At 39.6% G+C, this 25296-nt stretch overlaps 1 protein-coding gene across 12 annotated transcripts in view; it reads left to right on the top strand.

Moving 5' to 3' along the window:
* Positions 1 to 25296, top strand: part of gphnb (gephyrin b) — a 109794-nt gene that overhangs the window by 61980 nt on the left and 22518 nt on the right. For 6 of the 12 annotated variants that reach the window (XM_085132075.1, XM_085132073.1, XM_085132064.1 and 3 more), the window contains exons 7-10: positions 4338 to 4610; positions 5875 to 6009; positions 23213 to 23254; positions 25033 to 25107. In XM_085132075.1, coding sequence (XP_084988201.1) covers positions 4338 to 4610; positions 5875 to 6009; positions 23213 to 23254; positions 25033 to 25107 — 525 coding nt within the window. The remainder of the gene's footprint in view (positions 1 to 4337; positions 4611 to 5874; positions 6010 to 23212; positions 23255 to 25032; positions 25108 to 25296) is intronic. The other 6 variants (XM_085132074.1, XM_085132069.1, XM_085132071.1 and 3 more) reach the window with 2 other exon arrangements.

Raw genomic sequence — 25296 nt, 5'->3', positions numbered from 1 at the left:
GCTTAATTGTCTAATTTCTGAAGAGGTTTTTTCAAAAAGATTTGGGAAAATTAAGACTTTTGCAAGGCAAGCTGTTCAAGCATCCATTTCTTGTTAAGTAAACATAATTTTACATAATTCAAAGTCTGCAAGTCCAACTCAGTGTTAAAGCAGAAAAAAAATAGGCTATTTGGTTTGTTTGCATGTGTGAGGCTATGGACAGCTTTCCTTTTAGGTTTTGTGAAAGAGAAGCGGTAGCAAAAAAGTGCCCGCAAGTTTCCAAACTAAAAGAATAAAATTACAAGATACACATGGAGTGAGATTTTCAGCCTATTTTCAGGACGTGAATCAAAAGTTAGAGTACATTTTTTCTACTGCTTTGGAGAACTTTGACCACAGTTGTGTTTAGGTTCTGTCCTGTTGCCCTTTTAGCCTCTGTTCATTACATCTCATTTACGTATTTATTTCTGTTTAATTTAATTCAGTGCTGGCACTTACCGATAACGAAGATAACATCAAGATAATAGTCCACGAGATCTTTAAGATCTCTCTGAATCTCTCTCTCTCTCTCCTCTACCCCAAAACTCTTTATCTCTTGAGATCTCATCCACTCTCATCTCACTCACTACTTTTCTCTCTCCTTCTATCTTCCTGTCATCCTTTCTCACCCTTTCTCAGAACAGCAATGCCTTCCCCTCTTCCTCCATGCCTCTTTCTCTCTCCTGCTCGTGTTTCTGATCTGTTGGTAGGGATTCTGCTCTTTAGTGTTCTTGACAGTTACTCTCCTCCAGGACAAAACAGAGAATAAGAGCAGAAAAAAACACTCCTAATGTAGCTAAACAAAAAAAGAAAGAAAAAATTCCCAGCGCGTATTAAATGTGCAAAACTGTAAAGGATGAATATATCCAGGCTCTTGACACAATCCTCACTCATTCTTTAGTGGAGTCCATCCTCTGTACATCTCAAGCCCACCCAGCCCTTCTCTCTGCATCCTCCAGACATGCTCAGATGTAGGCTTCAACCTCAGCAGCGAGAGGCATAAACAGCCTTCATTTTGCTGAGGGGTTTTGGAAGAAAATGCGCGAGAGAGATGGGGATGTAGGGTGTAAAGGTTAGCTTGCGGCTACGCAACAGGACAGGCTGGCTTTCATCTACTGTTTTGAGTCCTCCTGCCTGGCTTTTTTGATGTTTATGCACATTGGTGCTGAGAATGCTGTCTCAGTAATGCATGAATTGCAGTTTGGATTTATGAAATTTGAATTTAGTCAAGCTGAGGTTAGCATTGTCAGATTTAGTGCGTATTCCGATATGTACACATTAAAACAGACAGTGGAGTGGAAGAGTTGCCCCGAAAGCCCATTTACGGGCAGTGTAAAGTGTGGGGGCGATTAATAATGTATCTCCTCCATGCTTGAAATGCACAGGAAGCTAAATAATTTCACAGATTAGCTCTTGTCTTGGGAGTGAAGAGAATGGAGCGTTTAGCCGACGAGCCCACAGGCACATCGACACACACATACATGGAGACATTGGAGAAGGAAACTGGGATGGATGCAAAGAGGAAGTACCAGAGCAAAAGCCAATAGACGTGTAGCCAGGGAGAGGAACTGTGATTTGCTCAAATGAAATCTTTGTGCCTCAAACAGGTCGCACCTCTGTGTGTCATATGGTCAGTAGTTTGCACCCTAAAATCTCACAAACTGTATATTACGGAAATGCTTTCCTCACATGTTTAAGGCATGTTTTCTCCAGGAGCCTTCTGTCTGCGGGAATGTCAATGCATCACTTCCTGTATGTTTGACTGTCATAACTATGATAATACGTTGCTCCCACCTTTTACCTAAATAAACTTTTACTCTCAGTACTGAGTGAAAGCCTTGAATCATCACTCAATTATTTATTTACTGTTGGGAAAATGGGAACTATGGGCAGGAAATTATTAAAAGGATACATGAACATACATGGACAAACAGGCAAAAAGTGAGTTTGTATAATTGTAGTGAGTTTGAAAGTCAATATTTGGTTTGACCATATTGAACTCTCTTATGCAAGCGTTCTTCTAATTTCTTTAATTAGTCTTCAGGATTAGTTTTCCAGGCTTCTTAAAGGACATTCAAAGCTTTTTTTTTTTTTTATGGATGTCGGCTACCTTTTGTTTTTTTCTCTGTCAAGATGATCTGACACTGCTTCAATAATGTTGAGGTTTGGGCTCCAGTGAGGCCAGTCGATGACTAATAGTGCTCCATTGCGTCTTTTTTTTATCCAGGTATGCTTTTACTGCGTTGGCAGTGTGTTTGGGATCATTGTCATGCTGAAAATGAAGATTTTGCTATTCAAATACTATACAGATATTTTTACATGATGGATTAAATTTTCAAATTTAGATTATTTACTGCATAAGACCTGTTGCCCCTAATATTCAGTCAGTTCTTGTGTAATTTGGCATAACTCAGCCTTTTTTCCATGTTTCCCTTCCTTAAGAATGGCTGACAGCTTCCATTGAGGCCATTTGTGATGAAGCTTCAGGGAACAGTAGATGGATCAACTGAAGGGCCAGATGCATCTCTCAGGTCCTGGGTCAGGCACTTCTTGGATATTTTTCGTAGTTCTTAAGACCGTGGCTTTAAGATGCAGATTCCAGTTTCTTCAAATTTTAAAGGACAGAACAGGGCCAATTTTTGACTAAAAGTTATTTGGGAATCACCTTGTTGGTGTCCGACTGTGATATATTCAGTAATAATTGGCTAAATATACAATTTGAAAAAGGTTATGGCTAAGTTGGTTCATTGCTGGGTCTTCTCTTGAGTTAGATGGTTGTTTTATGCCTGTATAAATCATAGGCCAGTGTTAAACGGCTTAAGAAACAAAAAAAAGCACAAAGAAATGGTCATGGACTCGACTGAAATGAGTGAAAAAGCAACTAATGTTCAGAGAAAAATTGGGAGGCCTTCAGCAAGTTTGGAGAACTATTTCTCAAGACCACTTTGTATGTATGGCACCTTGAAGCAAAAACTAAAGAAATGTAGGATGGCTTGAGACTTTTAAACAATATTGTAATATTCAGATTACAGAATACATGGCCCAAAATGTAGTTTGTAACGTATTCTGTTAAGTTACTTAATGTGAGTAACATATTCTGAATACTTTGGGTTACTTTACATATTGTCATACGTTTTACAACTACATGAATGTACTATTGCTGTGTAATTTATTACTATGACTGAAGGCTATTCGCCACCTAGCTAACGTTGTTAGCTGGCGTTAGCTGAGGTTAGTTCATAGACCGCAGACTGCTAGTTGCAAATAATTATGTGCAGTTCTGAAAGCAATACCAACTAGATCTTTAAATCTTAATATAAAATGAGTAACAGTAGGGTGGACATTAGGTAAGGCTGCGCTTTTTGCAGTGATCTCGTATAGAAAACTATGTCTTTATCAGTATTATGTTTTCTTTCTGTCTTCTTTCAGAACTGCACATGATTATTTACAGCTAGCAGGTTGTAATGCAGCCTTCAGTAATATTAGTAAATCACACAGCAATAGTACATCGAAGATACTGAAGTGGCACATAACCCAGGTACCTACCACAACCAAAACAAGGACGTTTTAGTAAGCTAACATTAGTTTTTAGAAAAGAACTTACTTCCAGATGTTTCTTTAGGTTGCAGTCTTTTGACACTGAGAGCAGCTTGGTTGCTGGCAAACAGTTGCATTGAGTTTGCATTGCATGCTCAGATTTCCTGTCAGAGCCTTTATTTGCATGTTTTGTTTGGGTTTCCAACAATGCGTGGAATTACCAAAATTAGAGAGGGAATATGAAACAGGAAAAGACCGCAGTGTAATACATTTATTTCAACAAGGTAACAGTAACGGAATACAGTTACTCATATTTTGTATTTTAAATACGTATTACCGCTACATGTATTTCGTTACTCCCCAACACTGTTAATATTTAAGTTAATCTTTAACATTTTTATCATGTATTTTCTACATTAAAAGCCTCCAAGCCTAAGAACATCATGTTCACACTGTAATTTTGAGAATATTGGCAGTCCTGTATGACCTGGAAATTGCTTTTAACTAGCACTACTTCAATGTTGATTTAAAATTACAGGAAGAGAAAACTTAATCTAATTATTGGGAAAAAACAACATCGCTTTGAAAAACTGATACAGATATGTGTGAAAGAGGTCAACTGTAAATCTGTTCTTTCATCGACAGAAAAGGTCCTTCAGGTTCAGGTCATAACACTCAAATGTGTTCAACCAACCTTCACTTTCTTCATGCTGGCAGCTATTAGATGAGATTGTGCCATGATTTAAACCCTCATTAGGACAACTGTGCTTAATCTGTTCCAGGAATGCTTCCAGTTCATCCTTCCAGCGCTGCCGCACGCCATCGACCTTCTTCGGGACGCAGTGGTGAAGGTAAAGGAGGCAGCAGACGAGCTGGAGGACTTGCCTTCACCACCACCGCCCCTCTCGCCACCTCCAAACAGTTCGCCACGCCGCCAGACAGAGGATAAAGGCGTGCAATGTGAGGAGGAAGATGAGGAAAAGAAGGACAGCGGTGTGGCGTCCACCGAGGACAGCTCCTCCTCCCACATAACCGCCGCATCCATTGCCGCCAAGGTACCAGGACAGAGAAGAGTAGAGGGGAGGGTTGGTTGTTCCATAAAAATGACATTTTTCTCAGATATGATTTCATCCATTTCATCGTCATTACATGTTCACGTCATTCATAGAAGATAATGTTAAACTAGTATTTTCAGCACCAGTAAATTGTTGAATATAAGAACTAAATATATAACAAAGCTTGTGCCAGTGAGATGTAATTGTAAAAATTATGTAAATAGCAATTGCAAAGTATATTTTTCTGATCTTTCTTTGAAGTTGAGAGTTCAAATAGAAAACAGTTATGCACAATTGCTGCTCATCCAGGCAGATAAGATAGTGCCATGATATTTAGTTTTTGCAGACACTCTATATGGACAATACTGGGCCATATTGCATCATCATTGAATTCACATGTTTTCAGTCCCCTTGCCACAGGTGTGTAAAATAAAGCATCTAGCTATGTTTTTACAAGCCTTTGAGAAAGAATGGATCTTTCTAAAGATCTTTAAACCTCCTGTGGCATTAACATCAGCATTACAACACCAACTGTCCCTTCCCAGACACCCTAACGCCCACTCACATCTTGTGTCAGTTGATCTCAATAAGTCACACGATTGGATGAGGCACGGTCTCACAATGGTTTCACCCAAAACCTCTGCTGATGATGACCCACACCCTTTTTCACACCTCGATGAGGTGCATGATCAATACTGGGTCAACGACCCGGGACAACTCAGACTAGTGCTTAAAAATTGGACTCTCCACCATTTAGTCACAGAACTGAAGAAGCTTCTTGGATGAGACGTACAACGTAAAGAAGCTCCTTAGATAACTTTAACATATCATGGTGTTGTGACTGTCTGCCTTTGTGTTTGTGTATGTGGGTTTGCGTATACTCTGTGCATTCACATGTAACATCAAGTACGTCTCCATACTCCTCCAGTCTGCAGCCTGGACCCTGCTTAATGACTCCATTCTCAGTCTAACATCTCATCTCATTGTCCAGTCATAGATTGATCTTGGTAAGACTCCACCAAACAGCCACAATCAATGTTCTTTTTAAAAGGTCCTATTTTTCTCTAGCATTTTATTAAAAATGTTGAAAGACTTTGTCCTCACGGTCATGTTATATGTATATAGGTTTGTAGGAATTATTCATGCGCAGCTTTTTGAATTTTCAATGTCAGGATTTGTGCTATGGGTTCATGGTATGTGTGTGTATGTGCGTACGTGGTGTTTATATGCATGTGCATTTGTGTTTGGGTGTATGTGATCTCAGATCCCAGATTCCATTATCTCGCGGGGTGTGCAGGTGTTGCCCAGGGACGCGGCCTCTCTCAGCACCACGCCCTCAGAGTCACCCCGTGCCCAGGCCACCTCCCGCCTCTCTACTGCTTCTTGTCCCACACCCAAAGTAAGTAAGCATACAGTACACCCAGTGGCACACATCGGCATGTAATTACACTAGCAGGGAATCTAAAATGCTACGTTAACCATCAGCCGTATAAGGTTTGCAGCTCAGTTGTGAAGAGAACACATCTAGAAAAAAACAGACTTAAAGCAAGCGAGCGAACAATACAGGTAATCCTAAGCAAACTTGGAGGAACTTTACCAAAGCTGAGCTTTAACTCTTGTTGCTCATGGAGTTATCATTCAGATAGAATTTTCACTAGATAAGCTCAGTAGCTGTTTATAAAGCTGTTATATGAAACAGGATTGCTTTTCATGGAAAATGCCGCTATCTTTACAACCTATAGCTTAATTAACTTATTTAACAGTCACCCCAGCTCTGTTTAAAAGATCAAATGCTTTCTAGCACACGTTAATTCTGTTGGTAACGTTTGGTAACCAACATAACTCTCTGAGAACCGAGTGAGGTATCTTACTGTGGGAAATAAAACAGGGCCTGCTGGATTCTGCTGTGACTAGCTGTGGTCTGGCAACACGTGACTCTGTGGGAATTTGAATAAGGTTGCACAGCAGCTAAATAAATCTGGTCTGTTCTTCGTTCTACATATCTGGGTTTAAAATGCATCTTGAGGGTTCCTCAAAGGACCACTTAGTGACATCACAGTAGCTGCATCCATCTTTGATATACAGTCCATGATTTTTTTGAACGTTAGTAGCAGCCAGTGAACATAGACAGAAATACACAAGAAGAAGAAAAATTGTGTACAATTTGATTCACAATATGTGCATGTAGAGGGGAAACTCGCTTGGAAAGAACGTTTTCGATAGTTCCTACATTGTTCAAAGCACTTTTCAAGGTTTCTTTGGTTAAGTACTTCCACTTTTTTATATTCAGGTTTTCTGCAAATTGTCTAATTTATTCTTAACGTTTAAGCCAAAATGACATACAGATATTAAAACTGGTATGAATACAGTAGTGACAGCTACTGAGCTTGAATGTCAGCAAGCTGCAGACATTGACTGAACTCTTGAAAAAGCTGGTAAGTAGATCTTGAGTGTTTTTGTCAAGGTCAAGAGAAAACTCTAATGCTTTATGGTTGGTTCAGTTCCTAAAGCACCTCTAAATCTGATTGTAAATACTAATTGTAAATGTAATTCAACCCAAGCCCCAAATCAGATTGTGTACTTGGTTCTCACCGGGAGAGAAGTACAAGGACATGCACTTCCAGCAACACATATGCATGCTCACACAAACAAACAAAGGCCGCCCCTAGCCCATTTTCCCCTTCTGCTCAGCCCTACTGTTCGTCTCCCACAGCTGAGTTGTATTTGTCATGCCCTGACTCAAACATTTAATGCTTATAGACTTGTACAGGAATAGGAATACTGGACAAAACCAAGAGTTCATCATATTATTTCTTTTTAATATAGAGAGAAATATGTTTTCTTAAAATCTTTATTTTTTGCATCTTCCACAATTAAAATCTGATTATTAGTAAATGTGATGTTGTGTAAAATGATTATGTTGTGTAAACAGCACACACACACTTCAATGACCGGTTTCAGTGTCACAGCATCATAAGTGTCCGTGTTTCTCTGTATGTTTTGTTTGCTTCTATGTGTTTTATATGTTTATGTGTGAGTGTGTTTATGGAGACAGCAGGTTGTGGTTTTTTATGCTTGGATGCTAACAGTATTATTTAGCAGGTTTCACTGCAGTTTTATGCACTTGCTCTGGTCTTGCTTTAATGGGATACTTGAACATGTCGTCTATATGTATTCCCTTTTTTTTTTCCCCTGGCATTGTCTCGTTGTGGCTATTTAACTGAACATTTGCACAATTCTTTGTGAAAAGACTGTTTTAACTGATCTCTCCTGCAGGTTTTTAAAATGCCAAATGGTGTCAAGTCTCTCTTTCTGTCTCTCTATTCTCTCTCTCTCACCTCATCTGTCAGTGTCGCGTCTCCGTGTGTCTCCCGGACAGCAGGCAGGTGCCATGGGAATAGATGAGTGGGGTTGCCATGGGAATAGAGGGATGGGATGTTAGCAAAGGAGGGAGGGCAGGAGCATAGATGGGTCATGCAACTGAGGAAGCAGCCATGAACAGTGCTCTCTCTTTCTGCTGTGCTGTGTTTGGGTGTACATGGAGTGGTGAAAGGTCAGACAGGCAATAAATCATTGTAAGTAATTTCTAACAGGCTTGTTAGATATGTAGATATTTAAAGATATTTGCAAGTATAAATAAGCAGTAAGATGTGAGGCGGTGAGAAGTTAGTCATGACATGGTGTAGTGAGTAAGGATTCTGTTAAATTTATTTGGTGAAAATGAATCTTGAAAATATTCATCCTCCCAAGAGGCCACTGAGCAAGACACTGTAGGTCTGAGGTTAATAACTTTGAGAAGATGGTATGTGAATATCAGTTCTTTGGTGAAACACACTTCCTTGTCTCTGGGTTTTATTATTTTGTGTGTAAATATGAACACACTAGCACTAAACTTAGAAATACAGTTTCTGATTCCCCTCTTTCTTTCGCTGACCCTAGAAAAATTCCTAATGTTTTATCATTGCTTTATCATCTGCTTTATCATTCTTTTTTAACCTAAAAGGGCCCATAACTTACAAAATGAGTATTATGCTGTTATGAATAAAACTGAAAAACAATGATTGAAGCCGTAAGTCCATTAGGGAAATTGTTTTTCACTGTATTAAATCAGATGAGAAGGAGGGTAATTTTCTTTTCTTTTCAGATACGCTTCAGATACGCTTATCACTTATGCACAGTCTATAGGTGTAATCCACGCTTTACTCATTTTTGCTGCGTTTTGTTCCTCTCCAGATTTCCTCTTGCTTTGGTCCACACCTTGTAGGGATCGCAGCCTATCCTGCTGATCACATTTAGACAGCCAAGGTGTTTTTGACCTCGACTGAGCCACAGAGTGTGGAGCTGTAAATAATTGGATAGTGGGGAGCTTTAATGCTGCTGTTGGCTCCACTAATGCATCGAGGTAGCCCTCACCCCATTCCTTTCCCGCAACACCCAAGCACACGTGTGTCTCCACTTTTCTTTGCGAATGACCCCATTTGAGTTATCGCCAGCTTGTCATGATCACATTCCAGCCATATTACTCAGGGTCTGTGTGTACTGTGCATGCCTGGGAATGTGTCTTTTTGTGAATGGCAGATAACAGGCAGTTAATGGCTTTTCTAGGTACAGCTTTTAGCTTGTTTAGATTCTGACATGAGCTTTTACCCAGCGACAAGCTGCCATATGTTCTTTGAAATTCCCACATTGCAAGCGGCTGCTGACAGTATGTACACACTGTCCCTAGAGCCACAGCCAGAATGGCTCTGTTCACTGATGCATTTCATGTGCCACTGTGGGCTGTGTTAGTTTGTTAGCTAGGTCTTGTTGGCAAGGCTGTGTGGTTGCTTTGAGAAGAAAAGGTATGAAGTAGGTCTTAATCTTGTCACTGCCTGAGCTGCTGCTGCTTTTTCTGCACATGCCAATCCGACACCTCAGCTCACAGAACGAAACAGAAGCAAAAGGGCCACTTTGCCAAATAGAAACATGCATAAATCCACACAGAGGTGGTGTGTTAGCACTTTAAGTTCAGGTCACATTTGTCAAGTTATGACACTATGCATGCAGTCTTATTTGTTTTTAAGGGGACAGCAAATGTGTTTGCAATAATGAAGTCACTTTTAAATGTGCACATCAACACCATGTGTGTGAGTTTGGATCCTGCACGCAAGGATTTGCTGCTAAGTATAAAGTCTGTGCGTAAGTGCAGCGTGTGGAACGAACTGATGGTCAGACCTGTGTGTCTGCTGCAGCACGGCAACTTGGAATGCACACAAACACTGCATGTAATAAATTTTGACTCACATCCTCCAGACAGAAGGTGTCTGTGTTGCTCTCACACGCCCCACACAGCATACAGCCCAGGAGCAACTTTACAAACCATTCATGTAACCAGATTTCTGTCTCTATCATACGGTTTCTTACTTGCGCACACACAGAAAGATGCCACATGCACATGCACAAGATGTACGGAGAGTAGTTGTACCCTTCCACTCTTGTGAGCATTTAGTACAGTTACGTAACGGTGAGTTTGGATTAATGAACCATATGGGAGATAGGGCTTTGATTCAGAGGATGGCTGACAGTGTGTGTGTGTGTGTGTGTGTGTGTGTGTGTGTGTGTGTGTGTGTGTGTTTTGCCAGTGTTTTCTGGGGTTGTGTCTCCTGTTCTTATTCTCACTTAAGTGGTTGGTTAGTTAGGCTTTTTATGCTAATTTGTATAAAGTTTGGGAGGATTTTTTCTTGCTGTTATTTTGGTTTTTGTAAAGACATAGTCTCTTAAAATCCCTGGAGCTGTTGCTGTAGCAAGTTGATATGTAAGTAGATTCTCTGTGTTTTATGCAACAGTCACAGCAGGTTTCATTTCTGCATGAACATTTGGCCGAACTCAAAGTGTCTGAAATCATTTCTGTTTGATTTCTGGGTAGCATCACATTTGCTGCCAATATTGACTGGAAGCAATATCTGAAGCAATATCTAATGTAACCTTGATTATCCAGTATAATACTCCTCTCACTGATTCATCAGTTGTCCAATAAAAGCGCTAAAATTCCCCAGTAAGGAAAGTAAGAAGTGGTTAATGAGTATTTACTTCGTGGCTGCTCTTACTCACTCTCATTTATTGATTATCTATTGGTAGATTGAGTTGATTGTTCAAAACTCAGCACCAAAAACAAGAACGTAATATTTCATTTACATTGTGAAGTTGTTTTCTTGTTGGTAAAAGACTTTTATAATCACTCCAGTCTTTTTTGGCGCTATTGCCAGTAGCTCTTTTGGACTTGCTCTTTATGCTTATGGAATTTAATATTTTAGTATTGAATTAAAGTCTCACCTCCTTTTTAAAATAATACTCCTACCTTAGAGTGGCTGCATCCCTTACTGTACATCTACACTCCCCTTTCCATCAGAGCTTTCGCCTTGATCGTCACGCATTTTCCAGAGCCAATATTATTTACCGTCAATATATTGTATACTGTTCCAAACATCCCATCAGCTTGTCAGATTTGGGCATTTATTTTGATTAAAATATTCAATGCTCTCACTTTCAGATGGTGCCTTTGCACAGGTGCTGGCTAAGCACCTAGAGGACACTGCCTCATTCCACCCTGGTCCTATAGCATTTTTTTTTTATTAGTGGTTTGATGTATGGCTTTGGAGCCAAAGCCAGGGCTTATGGAAATCACGTCCTCCTCTGCAATGTAGGACATGAGTCACTTTGCATCCGAAACCACTTCGGTAACCTTCACCGTGGATATTTGACATTCAGCTCACTGCTGCAGACCAACAGGGAATATTAATGTACACATGAATGCAATCAATTTAATGACAGTAAATTTAATTACCAGTTAACTGTTAGTTTGCCAATTGATCGTGGAAAATGGGAAAACATCTTCATCGAAGGTTCAGAGAGGCAAATTTATGAAAGAAATAATGGGTCATTCAAACCAACACGAGCCTTCTGCTCAACCTTCTCCGATTTGCATAAAAGCTTTATGGTGCAAAGTTTATACATATATAATGATTGGTGTGAAATTTCAGCTTCATATATTAAATAATTTTCATGATCACAAAAACAAAAGAAATTACATTTTCATTCAACTTTCTTGTTGTATTGAGCAAATATGACAAGTTTTACAACAAAAATAAAATTCTCAGATTGTCTGTCAAAATAGAGTAAAAGTATGGACTCTAACTATAGCTCAGAAAATAATATAGTTAAATATGTGCGTAATATTCATTTTCAAGACCTGGGTCATTTGATTTTTACACCGTTTCCGCTCCATTATCTCTGATCTGTCCATAGCTGTCATTATAGTACCATCTAGAACAGTGTTATATTCAGATTATACCATCTATCAATATTTTTGTTTTTGTGGTACAACACAACTCGTCATATTAGCTTAATACAGCACAAAATTTAAATGAAAGTGGGTTTTTTTTTTTTTTTTTTTTTCATTTTTATGTCCTAAAAATTTCATGTTAAAAAGTATTCGACGTGCTTTATTTTACAGTATGAGATTTTATGAGAAGTCCAACTATATATCATTCAGTCACTAGTTGTCTTTTGCTGTGTTAGTGTGTACTGTAATAGGGAACTTTGCAGGAGTGCTGGATGTTTTTTGGTTTGTTTGTTTTTTCATATTTTAACTAGCCAATATTCAGACTTTTCTTATGTATCTGTTCTAAATTACAGATTCTGATTAATTTTGAAGCTAAGAAAGACCAGCAAAAATTTCAGCCTTTCATATTTAAGAGTTTTTGAGATATGCATGTTCAAACATTGCAGCAGATTTCAGTGTGGGGGAAAAAAGAAGCCTGAAAGTGGGTTGACGTGCCATTTAAAAAATATATATATATATATATTTGATGATCGAGCAGAAAATGTTCAAAAAATTAGCTGATTTGGGTTGGAATGAGTCTAATATTTATAAATTCATGTTTGATTAAAAATTTAAAATGACACATTTCTTATTTTTCTGACTTAATCATCAGCTGTTTGTTTGTTGCACTCATCTGAATTTTCCACACCTTTTTTCTTTTAGTGTAACTACTTTGATTTTGTTCTATTTTTGGGTAGCTTGGCTTTCAACAGTCTTAATAATCTGTCCCTTGCAAGAGTTTGACAGATGTCAAAATGCGCATGTTAACGTGATGTGTAACATGAGCACGAAAAAAAGAATGCACATGCAGTTTGGCCTGGGCCTAGTCTGTACTCAGATCACAGCATCATCAATTGCAAATACGTAGTGACAGAGGATCACTGACAAACTGAAGTGATCTGTCAGCAGGACATGAATGATTTATGCCCTGGCTGTATGCGAATGCCCCATTATAGTGTCAGCTCAGCTGGCTCTATGCGTGACAGATCAATGATCTATAAGCTTGTATGGCAGATTTCTCCTTCTCTAACCCTGAACAGGAGATATGACTCTTTACTGTCCAAAGGTAAGAGTTTGTGGTACAGTGTGGGTATGCAGGTGTTTCTCTGTGTGTCATCTACACTCAGTTTGGTACTGTGAAGATGAAGCCAGGTGTGTGTGTGCCTGGTTTTAGACCTTTAGCAGCAATAACTTGAAGTAATTGTTTTCTATGTGACTTTATCAGTCTCTCACATAATCTTGGCCCACTCTTCTTTACAACCTTGCTTTAGTTCATTCAGGTTTGTGCGTATTAGCTTATGCACAGCTCTGTTAAAGTCCTCATTTCAGTTGGTTTAGGGTCTGGACTTTGAGTGGGTCGTTGCAAAAACTTCATTCTGTACTTTTTCAGCCATTCTGCTGTTGATGTGCTGGTGCTGCCATTTTCACCCAGGTTTTAGCTGTTGAACAGATGGCCTCATATTGACTGTAGAATATGTTGGTATACAGAGGGGTTCATGGTCGACTCAATAAGTGCAAGGTGCCCAGTTCATCTGGCTGGAAAATGAGCCCAAACTGCCATCCGTCCGCTAATGTGCTGGATAGTCTCGTGGTTTGTTCAAATGCAATTCTGCAAAACTAAGCTGTGCTGGCACGTTTTTTTCATTGCTGTTGTTGTTGGTGGGGGTTTTTTTTGGGAGGGGGGGGGGGGGGTTGTTTATTTGCTTGTTTTTTTGAGAGAAGCATCTTTCTCCCAAAAACCCTTGCAAGCAAGCCGTAGTTGTTCAGTCTTTTTCTAATTGTGCCGTCATAGACTTTAACATTTAACAAGCTAACCAAGGCCTGTAGAGTCTGATATGTAGCCTTGGATTGTTTGTTTGGGGTTGTTTTTTGCATTTTTCTGAGCGTTGCACAGTCTGACATTGACTTCAATTGCATTTTATTAGCAGCTTCTGGCTTCTGCTTAACACCTTAATAACATATTGAAGCAGTAAAGCAATGCTTAGTATTCTACATGAGTGCAGAGAATCCTACAGTATGAAAACGTCTGTACCAGGCTGTAAGTGTGCTTCATTTTCTGTGCTGCAAAACTGAGCATTTTTAAAAAGTGAAAATCTGTGTTTGTTGACGTTACAATGGGAGTCTCCTTCGAGTTGCACTGCAGTTTTTCGCATTTCTGCCTCGGCTTCATTTTTTAGTTCCCAGATGTTGCCATTTGGTCATTAGCGCCTTTATCCAGTTCACGCAGTTACAGGATTCATTAAAAGTGTAATGTCAAAGAAAGTAAGAAAGAAAAAGCATAACTGAAAATGGCCTCAGTTCATTTTAATGTATCACAACTTAGAACAGAATGTGATTAAAGCTGAAAGTAAAAGTGAAGTAAAAAAGTTAAAAATTCAGTTAAAGCCAGTTAAATGCGTATGGCTGTAGTTTTGTTTCAGATGAGGATAATATGCTGAGCATGCAGTTTGGTGACCTGTGACCTTTAAGTGAAGAGTTAGGATCAATAACGGTGCCACATAGATTAGAGATGGTATTAAAAACTGCCATTCACAAATCCCATATTCAGTGTGGCCTGTGGTGCTGCCCTGCGTGCAGCCTCGACTCTTTTATGGAAGTGGTTAATGCATGTGCAGCATGTCAAACCAGGACAGATTTTCCGAAGGAGATGGTAAAGTACAGTACAATGTTATGAAGATCCTAATCAAACTTAATTGATAAAAGGACACATAGTACAGGTAAAATGTATTGATTGCTTTAATGCTCTTTTCTTTTACTCTACTACATTTGACCATTTACTGTATGCTGCAGTGGGCGAGAGTGTTACGAGATACTTTACTGTTGGAGCGAAGGCGCAGTGTGACGTTCCGGCGCTTCTTTACAGCTCGTACTGTCGTTCTTTTAAGGTTTATTCCCCTGCACAAGTGATAGATAGGATTTTTTATATGCCTTTGTGTTCTGCTGAAAGTTTTATGTTTGATTTAACCTGACAGTAGTGACCGCTTGTGTGTCTGCTGGTGTGTGTGTGTGTCTTCGGCAAAGCGGCAATAGTGCTAGATATGTGTTATTGTCCTCCTCCATTGCAGTAAGGCTCATAAATGTGACTCCTCGTCTTCTGGCCTGTTGGAGGTGTGGAGGATTTATGATGGAGTGAGCGAGAAAGTAAGAAAGGCGAAAGGAGAGAGAAGGAGAGAAGAAAAGAGTGGGAGGGCGTGAAAGGGATAGATAGCTAATAACTTCGAGAGGACAGGGGACTGGGAGAGAGTAGGAGGTGGCGAAAGGGTGATGGAAGGAAATTAAAATGCATACAGAGTGAACAGTAAGGACAGTTCAGCTATTTTGGCCTGTGTCTTTTTGTCAGTCTTTATTCATCTGTCCATCCCAGAAGTCCGGTAGCTCACCTCATATTAGCCTCAGTATTCTCCCCTCCCCCGGTTCACTCATCTCAAATCAGTGTGATTGTGACAAAAGGAGGCAGAATAAAGTTGAAAGATGCAAAAAAGAAAGATGATCGCGAAGAGGAGAAAGTCACATCTGTCACTTTCCCTCAACAGAAAGGCTCATGGGAAATACACACTCCCGCACACATAAACACACACACACAGTCCTCAGTCATGCATGTACAATTTAGGACAGCACACATCACTGTATGTGCAGCTATATGCCCTCCTCCTCACTCTCCTCCTCCTCATTGTCTCTCTGGCTGTTGCATTTCCTCACCACTCTCTCTGTCTTCTGCATCCTTCCTGCTTCTGCCTTCCCTTCTTATCGCATTTTCTGTCTCTCTCTCTCACTCTCTTGCTCACCCTTCCTCACTCACCCTCTCACAGTTAGTGAGTGTGTAAAAGTGTGTGTTCGTGTGTGCATGTGCTGGGGAGCTCATTCTGTTTCGACTCCAGGCAGAAGATGGTAAGTAATGTCTTTCCTCCTGCATATCTGAGAGTGTTTACAGGTTTTGAGTGTGGAGGGTTGTGTGTGCGGAGGTCGCTTGTGTCCATGTTTAATAAGTGAAGGATTTTGTATTATTAGCTGAGTGGGCATGGGGGGTGGATATATTGCATGTGCAGCGTTGTGTTTTGCAAATGTTATTTGTGCATGTGTGCTGCTGTTGATGAGGAAGCTGAAGCCTGAAGGAGGTACAGTGTCAGGCCATGGATTAGTTAGGAGGTAGGAGGGTGAGTAATGTAGGATACTGTTGACTAGCTTAAACTAGCGGTGGGCTGCAGAATGTGGATAAAGAGTAAGGGACTTATGTGCCTTGTGTTTTGGTGGTGGTGTTACTGTCGTGTTGGACGGTGGCAGTTACATAAAAAGACAAAGAAAGGATGATGAGTATGAGTAAGCGACACAATATCTCATAGGGCTCTGCACTCCAGCAGTCAGTCAGTCACTTAAGAAGTAGATGACACTCCATCCACATTTCCCTCCCTCCCTCAGCTGCTGCTTTTATCCAAAGCACCTTACAATTTATGCAGAACAGGAATCAGAAACCCCATGATGCCGATGCCTTTACTGTTATTCCTTGTCCCTGGAGTTATCATGTGCTTCCTTCCAGGCAATAACAGAGCAGCTTAGCTGGAGCACTACTGTAAATGGAAATGAGGGCAATATGGATGAAGAAGTGTGGAAGCAGCGCCTTCAGAAATCCATGATGGCTTTAAACAGTTGACAAGGAGAAGCAGCAAGATACTGATGTAACTGTGGAGAATGACGGCACTAATAGCTAAATGTCAGGTACGGCAAAAATAATGGCTATTATGGAGGCTATGCTTTGTACAGCCTGTGAGAACCTGTGGATAAAATAGAGCTCTGCCTCTTTGTGCTTGTTTGGACTAAGAGAGGACCAAAAGAAAACCGCACACAGCTTACATTAGGACAAAAAATGAATCCAGAAAATTGCATTTTGTTAAGTTGGACATTTTAAGCTTTTTGGCTTTCTTGCTTATAGATATGTTTTAAATTGATACCACTCTTGTGTCTGCATTATAAATACAAAGCTGCAGATTAGTAGCTGATTAGCTTAGCTTTAAGACGGAAAGCAATGAGATAGTTCACCTTTCAGCACTTCTAATTATTACTAATGAGCCTGTGTTATGTTGTTTATGTAATTTATAGCAAAGCCGCAGCATGTTACATTTTAAAGAGGCTTGTGGGAAGCTTGTTGGTGTATTTTTAGGTTGTCTAATAGTCGTTTGGTCACCAAAGGGTTGGGGCCAAACGTAAAGGGCTGTTGTTACCATAAAGAAATGATAGTTGTATATTGCTGAAGCAAAGAAACCACATTTCTTGAAATATTGAAATATTCATTTTTTTAAGTGACAGAATCTGTCATCCCTGTTTCCTTTTCAAATGAGTCCTTTACAAGACTGTTTTAGAAGTGTCTGTGTATTGAAACCAGACAAAACAAAACTGACTGCTGCACTGGATTTTCAGATTTTATTTATTTATTTTTTAGAAAATACGTGAAAAAAGCTGGTTCACTTTGGAGACACTAAAATATTCACATCATACTGACAGTTTTTTGCTTTTGAGAAATGAGACCCTTAGACTCTTTGTCTACTCTTTCTCCCTTTTATAAACCTGCTTAATCCAGTCTTTATGTAGCCTTAAGGAAAGCAGAAACATGCATGTCAGAGTGTTCAGGAGAGACACAACAGCCTTCAGTAACTGGATGAAAAAGGTAGACTGATGTTATTTAGCTGTGAGGCGTGACTGTGCTGCAAAATGTCAGGTACAGAAGGATGGCTGAGAAAGCTTAAAGGGAACAGAATGTATTGTAATAAGTGTGAGTGTTGAAAAGACCAGATGAAAGTAGCTATGGCCAAGAGGAAAGTGCTCTTTTGTCTCTGATTAATGTACACACAGTTGGCCCTCCCTGCCTTTATTTGGCTCCAGGAACCCATTGACCATTTGGGTCAAACTGCTGTAGGCTTTAAATCAAAATAAGTCGAATGTGCTTGTTCATGTGTGGAAAGAGCATGTGCACACACGGTGGATTTTCCACTTTTGTTATCGAGATTATTAGATATTCAGGAGCGTATATTTTATATGTCAGCATCATCCATATAAAATATTATGTCTTCTACACACATGCCGCGCAGACACGCATCTGCATGTGTGAAGTTTGCGTGCACCGTGTGTGATATTATATTTGTCTCGAGTTACTCACGCCCACTGACTCAGAGCGTTTGCCTTTAGGGCAGTCGAGGGAGAATAGAAAGCGTACAAGTGCAGTGAACAGCGGGACAGAACAAGAGCAGGAAGAGAAGACAGAAAGACAGACAGGAAAGGCATTAAGAAGAGTGGATGAGTTGTCTGACCAGCTGTACTGAGCGTGCTCCATCACCATGTGGGCTGGGAATGTGAAGCGGGGAAGACTGGTAAGCGATATAACACAGGCCTGTCAAATCAGCTGTGCTAATGCCACGCTCTCTGAAAATTCATTCAGTAGCTCATTAATTTCTAACATATGTAGACATGGCCATAGGAGCGCTGTGATGAATGACCGGGGCAAGATGAAGATGCACACAGCACATGCTCCGGGTCAGCCTCGCTACTAGTTGTTTGGCTTTTCCAGTGTGGACTCTTAGCCAATATTAGTTATTCTTGAGGGAGCTGTTGGAGAGCAGAGCTTGTTTTTTTGTTTTTCTTTAGTAACTCTGTTTTGAAACTGTAAGCAAAAAAACTTGAAATTACTTTAAAGCAGTGACAGCAGGAAAGTTTAATTTGACAAGTAAAGAAAGCAGCTCATCATAAACCTGCACAATCAGCTGGTGATATCATTCAAAAAATGTTTACTTCAGCCAAACTAAATCTATAATTCAGCTCACGTATGTGTGTAATCTAATCCCAGAAACTCTAAGTGTGTTACATTTTCTCTTCCTTCTTCTTTTACTTTCATACTTTGAACTGTAAGTAAATTATAGACTGCATCTATTAAAAAAAAGTATCCAGCATGATGTTGTCACCCATTAGTTTCTAGACTTCTGCTTGAGCTGTGAGTTATGGGGTAAACAGATTAGCAAGGTGCATCCACTAGACCTAAATTAAATAATACATTCACACTCTTAGAAATTGAGCACAGAATGTTTGGATGGCCGCATTACTTTTAGATAATTGCATTAAAATGATGCAAAATCCAAAGGTCCAAAAAGGATCCAAAAGGCACCAACACTACAAACACAGTTATGAGGTTAAGAGGTACTCAGTGCATTGCAGTGCCAATGTATCAGTTAAAATATATGAACATGAAACAGCACTGATTGGGTGGCATTCTGATGCATGAATATTATTACTGTCCCTATTAATATGTTTGAAATATTTGATGTTAACATTGTCTTTCACCTTGTTTGTCTATTAATACTAGTCATGCTAGCTTCACATTTACCTCTGTTGCAGAGATGAGGGAACCACTAACCCCAGCGAATATCACTGTGTGTAATATGAAGCGCAGTGGGACATTTATTAACCCCATTTTCACATAAATGATTTTAAATGCTTGTCTTCAAATCTGAATAGCAACACAGAAATTTGTGAACTAGCTGCCCATTGATGGCTTTATTTAAAGTGCTGTGTATGATGGTTTCTGAAGAAATTCGTTTGCGTTTCACTATTAAAGATTTCCAAATAAACCGATACATGCTGTGGCTGTAAATATATGTAATATATTATGTATCAAATACTTTTCTAGATATTTTACCACTGCAAATTGTGTTGTAAATACAAATAAATATAGCAAAACAACTGACAAGTTAAAAAAAAAAAAAGAGTAAAGAAAAAGGAGTTGGTAGCTCATTTCATGAGAGTAGTCTTATATAGCCGATTTGTTGTGTCCACATGGTGTGATTGACACAATACGAGTAAGGATCAATCAAGAGATCGGCATGCTGCCTGGAACAAATGCTGCAAGAGAAGTAAACTATATGAAAATGCTACATTGTTGCGTTTTTAATGTCTGTTAGTATATTTTGACGTTAACCTAACAATCATGTAATAAAGTAGAGTATATGTTTTTTTATTGTAGTGCAATAAACCTATATAATATTCAGAAATTGTCACTAGCTGTTTTTGGCAATATGATTCAATTTTATGGCGAGAAAGGCAAGTCAAAAGTTTAGACTTTTATCTTTAATAGATGTGAGATTTGTGCCTCAGATTTGTGTGATAAAGCATGAAAGCTGAAAAAAATATATCTTAAAATGTATTTGATGTATGAAGATAAAATTTAGTAGAAATCATTATTGGTCGATGGATGGATACCATAAAATTTTGAAGCAAATCAGAGATGGTCGAGCAGAAAGCCTTCGATGATTTTAGATGGAAAGAACCTAAAATAACAGTCTAATGACAACCTGACAGTATTATACTGGAAAGTCTTTATTTTATAAAACCCCTTAATATTTTTCATAGAAACAAATTGTAGATCACAAGAGTTTAATTGCAAAATAACATTCTGATGTTTGGAGATCTGTCTGCTAGCATTGTATTGCTGTACTTTAACAGGGAACTTTCTCACATCTTGGGGATGATTATGTAACTCAGTTTCATTACAAAACACTGTCATATTCTTGAGACCAACCCTCCATCACCACAATAAACTCAAACAACAGCCCTCATCTAACAGTCTACACAACTACTATCATATACATAGATGAATATGCATCATCTTCTATTTATAAATAGAAGATGATAGACTAAAATTCTGGGTTGGAAAAAAGAGAATCGATGTATTCAGTCTATGTTAGTGAATTGAGCCCTACCTCACCGCTACAGTATTTAGGAAAACCTTGTGTAGTTTACTTCTGAGTTTCAATTTGTAACCTCCTATGGTTTCCTGCCAGTGTCCATTATCTGAGCTGTGAGCCACATGAGGGCAACTGCTGTGAATGTAGAGCATTTCAATTAGGAAGGATGAGATGCTCATCTCCTTCACAGTGCTGCTTTACAAAGGCTATTTATTATATAATCTGAAATGTTACTGATTCATGAGGAAAAGTCAGGAACTGTCTAATGACTTTGCTGATAATTCATACTGAGCTTTGCTTTCATGTTAGGCATTATTTGGGGACTACATGTAATACTTCTAAATGGGTTTCCCAGTGATATGTCATAGCTGGAAGGCTCTTCGACCAGAAACAAACAGCCAACCCAGATGGCTGCGTTTATGTGCAGTTTTTGTTTGGGATGTTTTGGCAAACTAGCACATGAATGAAAGGCTGTAGAGCAGTTGTCATAGACACAGGGATTGGCTTTCCGACTAGCACATGATCAGTTTAATAAATCAAATTAATCTGATCTCTGAAATCTGATGAATCTAATGATTCAGTGTCTCTAAAGTAAGATAAACTGGATAATCTATGAGCACCGTCCTGAAATATCACCCTAAAATAGGCTGAGACATAACCTCCTTCTAGCTTCATTAGGGGAGTTAATAAAAAATTTCATGTGCCTTTTGGCGAAGGGATTGTTATTAAAATGTTGTACCACAGCTTGAATAAAAATACACCAATCATGGGTGACCCCAGTGGAGCAGTAACAGGTGATACCCGGGGATGGTAGAAATAAATTACACTGCCTCATTTATTCCCCGTGTGCTTTTGGCTTACGGAGTCCTTTTAACAGTATGTCACATGTGATGTGAAACTGCAGTTGGAGGCATGTTGGATCCATGACTGACATCTGTCTTGACTGTAGAACTGACATTTTTACTGTGTTGTGGTCAGGTTTGCATTCTTTTTCAGTTCAAATGGCACCTCTGGTGAATTCAGTTCTTCTACTACATGTGACGTAAAACTTTGTGTTCGAGTAGTGTATAGTCAACAGCAAATGAGTGTGTTATGCATGCCCTATATCACACTGATATTTGCTTTTACACAAAGTGCCCTGGTCTAGGATGGTGACATACAAAATGATGGGATAATCTAGTTTTGCAACCATTTTTTTAAACACATTTTCATCCCTGGTGTTGCAGAGACATGCGAAAGGTGTCCTCTGGCATTAGTGTGGCCATGTTAGGAGTGGTGTTGGGGTTCAAAGCCTTTCAACCAGGAGACCACAGTTTCTGTCCTGTTTTAAATCTTTGAGTTTTGCAATTTATTTATTTTTTCAGTCGCTAATTCATTTTCTTCACATGTGCTTTTTTACTATTGCTTTCACCCTCTGCTTGGTGAAAAACAGGAAATCATTATCAGCATTTATAATAGCCAGTTGATGAGAAATGTAAAAGAACAATGGAGATGGTAGAAACACTCTTTAACTGAATTGTTAATGGTTATGTTGCATAGTCTGTCCACCAGAGGGCACTTTGCAAAGTCCATGTGGAAAGCAGTAAAGTCAGGTAGTAGTCTAACATTACAACCGACAACACAGCAAGTGCAAACCATTGCTGATGCTATCCGTGTGCTTTCGCTCCTTTAGCCCTTTGTTTGGCCTGCTAAAATGGCGCCTCGGCAGCCACGCCCCCTCCTGTGACATCACGCTCCAAAGCCCTATAAATGAGTAATCACCGACATGCTGCGACAGCAAAACAATATTTTTAAATAGCATTGTCATATTCTCTTAGGAAGGATTGGGGAAATCTGTTTATGTTTTGTGTGTCTAAAAAGAAGATATATTGGATTTTCAAATATCTGTATCAGTAATGATTTTAAAATTTTTCAGTTAGACTTAATTTGACAGACTGGGAGTGAGAAACCTGCCTGGGTATTCTTATAACATGCCCCAATGCTGAAGGACACCCTGTGTTTATCTGTGGTGCAAGTGGAACTTGGTGTTTCACAGATATGCATGGATGGATCTGCCACCGTGGGAATGGAAATAGGTTGGTCATTCAGATTTCTGGAAAGGGCTTAGCAGAAAGTAGCGAGAGCTTTGTGGATACATGTGGATTCTCTCTGGTCAATTTTAAAAACATGACAATTCTGGAAAATGCATTGAGAGGCTAAGAAAATGTTACATTAATGTGTGATTTATTTATTTTTTTGTTCCTGTGAAACCTGTTCTCCTATTGTTCTGATGGGGAATGAATCCCCATGTAACTCCTACCTGCTGTCCTGACCTGTCCTGTCTTGTCCTTCATGCCCTTGGCTGCCATGGCCTACCTGAGACAGTCACACAGAGAGCTGTCATGCAGATGTCCTCCTGAAAGACAGAGGGCGCTGTCCGCTCCACCCGCCAGTCTCTGTGTGCCTCTGTGCCCCGCTCAACCCGGCTTTGGCTCTGTTAAACCTCTTCTCTTCTCCCCTCCTCTCTCTCGCGGCACCAGGCGCGGCTCCCCTCCTGTTCATCCACCCTAAGCATTGCTGAGGTACTCCTGCATGTGTTCTAAAGCATCGTTACGGTCATCATGGTGGCATCAGTTCCTACTCCTTCCCTCTCCAACAGCACCTCTAATTTCCTGCCTGGCATGACTGCTTCCTGCCTAAACCTCCTTTCCTTTCCCTTGTGTGTATGCTGACTTGCCTGCTACACTCCTGCTGTCTCTCTGTGTTTTTTGACACACAACCCACAATCCTTTGTTTTTCTCCCTGTGTTTTTGTGCGTATTTGAGTCTTGTAGTGAAATGTTGTCTGATTCTCATACACATACTGTATCTAACCCTTTGCCTGGTTTCCATGCACACACAGCCTCCAGAATAAACAAACGTCCATCACTTGGCATATTACTCAAACGCGTTTCAACCTCACAAGTGAAGTTGAAAGTTGCTTGAATTATGTATTTGAATGAAAGTGATACTGGTTGCACAAGCAAAGTATGTTTCTCTCCCTCTGTGTATACACTTCAGTTCTTTTTAAAGCGCCTCGCTGACACACATTCATCAGCTCGTAAAAGAGAAAAGGCCCGGTAAATATAAGCTTTGCAGCTTTGCTGTGCTTGGCACACTGGTCATGGCCCTAAGTGACTCTGATCAGTGAGTGATAAAGACATGACCTCTGTGCAGGGGGTCAAATGGTGCTGGCGCTGTCCACTGTGATTTTGAAGCCCATTGATTAACTGTAATTGCACAGTAATGAAACTACAGATTTTGAATACGTGATTAAAAATAAATTATCTAGCGAGCTAATTTACATTTCAATTTCTTTTTCAGCACTAATGCATTAGAGGTAACTTTTTATCTTTAGTTTTATTTTGAAATGCAAAATCGGACATTAACTCAAAAGTAATTGTTGCCTATTTAGTGTGCTATGTATGCCATTAGTCTTAATCTTGCTTTAGACCTAGGCTGATCTTGTCATGTACTGGAATGGGATGCATATAAGTAACAAGGTACTGCAGTACAGAAATGCCCAATGTGCAGTATATTTGAGGTAATTTAGAAATGTTTGCAATGCTCCCAGCACAGGCCTACTCAGGTACTTTCCCTATCATTTAAAGTTGTATTTATATGTAATTTCATATTTTTGGTGGCCATCTTAATCTCAGCTTAAAAAATAAGATATATATGTCTTTTTATTTTATTGATTTTAATAGAACTTATGGTCTCAGGGTATAAAATTTAAATAATTACGCACTTAGAGGCATGTTTTCTAATATTTATTTGTAACTAAATGAGTTAAGGAATAAAAATAACTAATTAAATTAATAAAGCTTAAGCTTAAACAAAGACACCGAGCGAGGCGTTGAGTAGGGCCAAGGGTCAAGCACTCACTTGGGTTCACTTCTTTAACATTCACGTTAGTTCAAAAATGTATTTATGCTAGCAGAGCTCACCTGGAACTGTTGTCAGATCCACTGAACTGATTTTGTTTCTCATCCGTCATTCCTTATGTTGTGTTTTTTGGCAGTTTTCCAGTGACTTGTTTGCCACTTTATTTTATTTATTTAAATTGGTCTGACTGCCGAATGTATGTCATTCAATGGCTTATTTCTGGTGTGTGTGTGTGCGTGTGTGTGTGCGTATTTGTTGCATTAGTATGCTAAATTAGCAGACTATGTGTGCAGCTGTGTTTAAAACACTACTAACTGATGTGTTGTAACAGTCCGAGTGGGAGTGTATGCCTGTCGTCTGTACGTGTGTGTGTGTGTGTGTATACGCATGCGTGTGTATGTTATGAAGGTGAGTGACTATCCTGTGGCTTCCCCCAGGCCTCACGGAGAGAATTCAGGGCTCACCTGGATGAGGTCATCACGCTCAAGTCAAGGTACTCTACCTTGGACCAGGTAAACCCGCTAACCTTCTAGCAACTTCTCTACCGGCATGCAGGCCACTGGCATCCCACTGAGCACCTAACCACACTAGTGACATGCACAAGCATTCACGTACACAGACAGGGAGGCTGATGGAGGGACAGAGAGGCGCACGCTGTATTTTAGATTGCACTGGGCTTCACTTTGCTATAGCATGTACCT

Source organism: Neolamprologus multifasciatus, chromosome 15 (assembly GCF_963576455.1).
Source record: "Neolamprologus multifasciatus chromosome 15, fNeoMul1.2, whole genome shotgun sequence".
Lineage (NCBI taxonomy): Eukaryota > Metazoa > Chordata > Actinopteri > Cichliformes > Cichlidae > Neolamprologus > Neolamprologus multifasciatus.
Note: the sequence above shows the minus strand (reverse complement) of the source record. Positions and strands in the feature narration are given on the sequence as shown.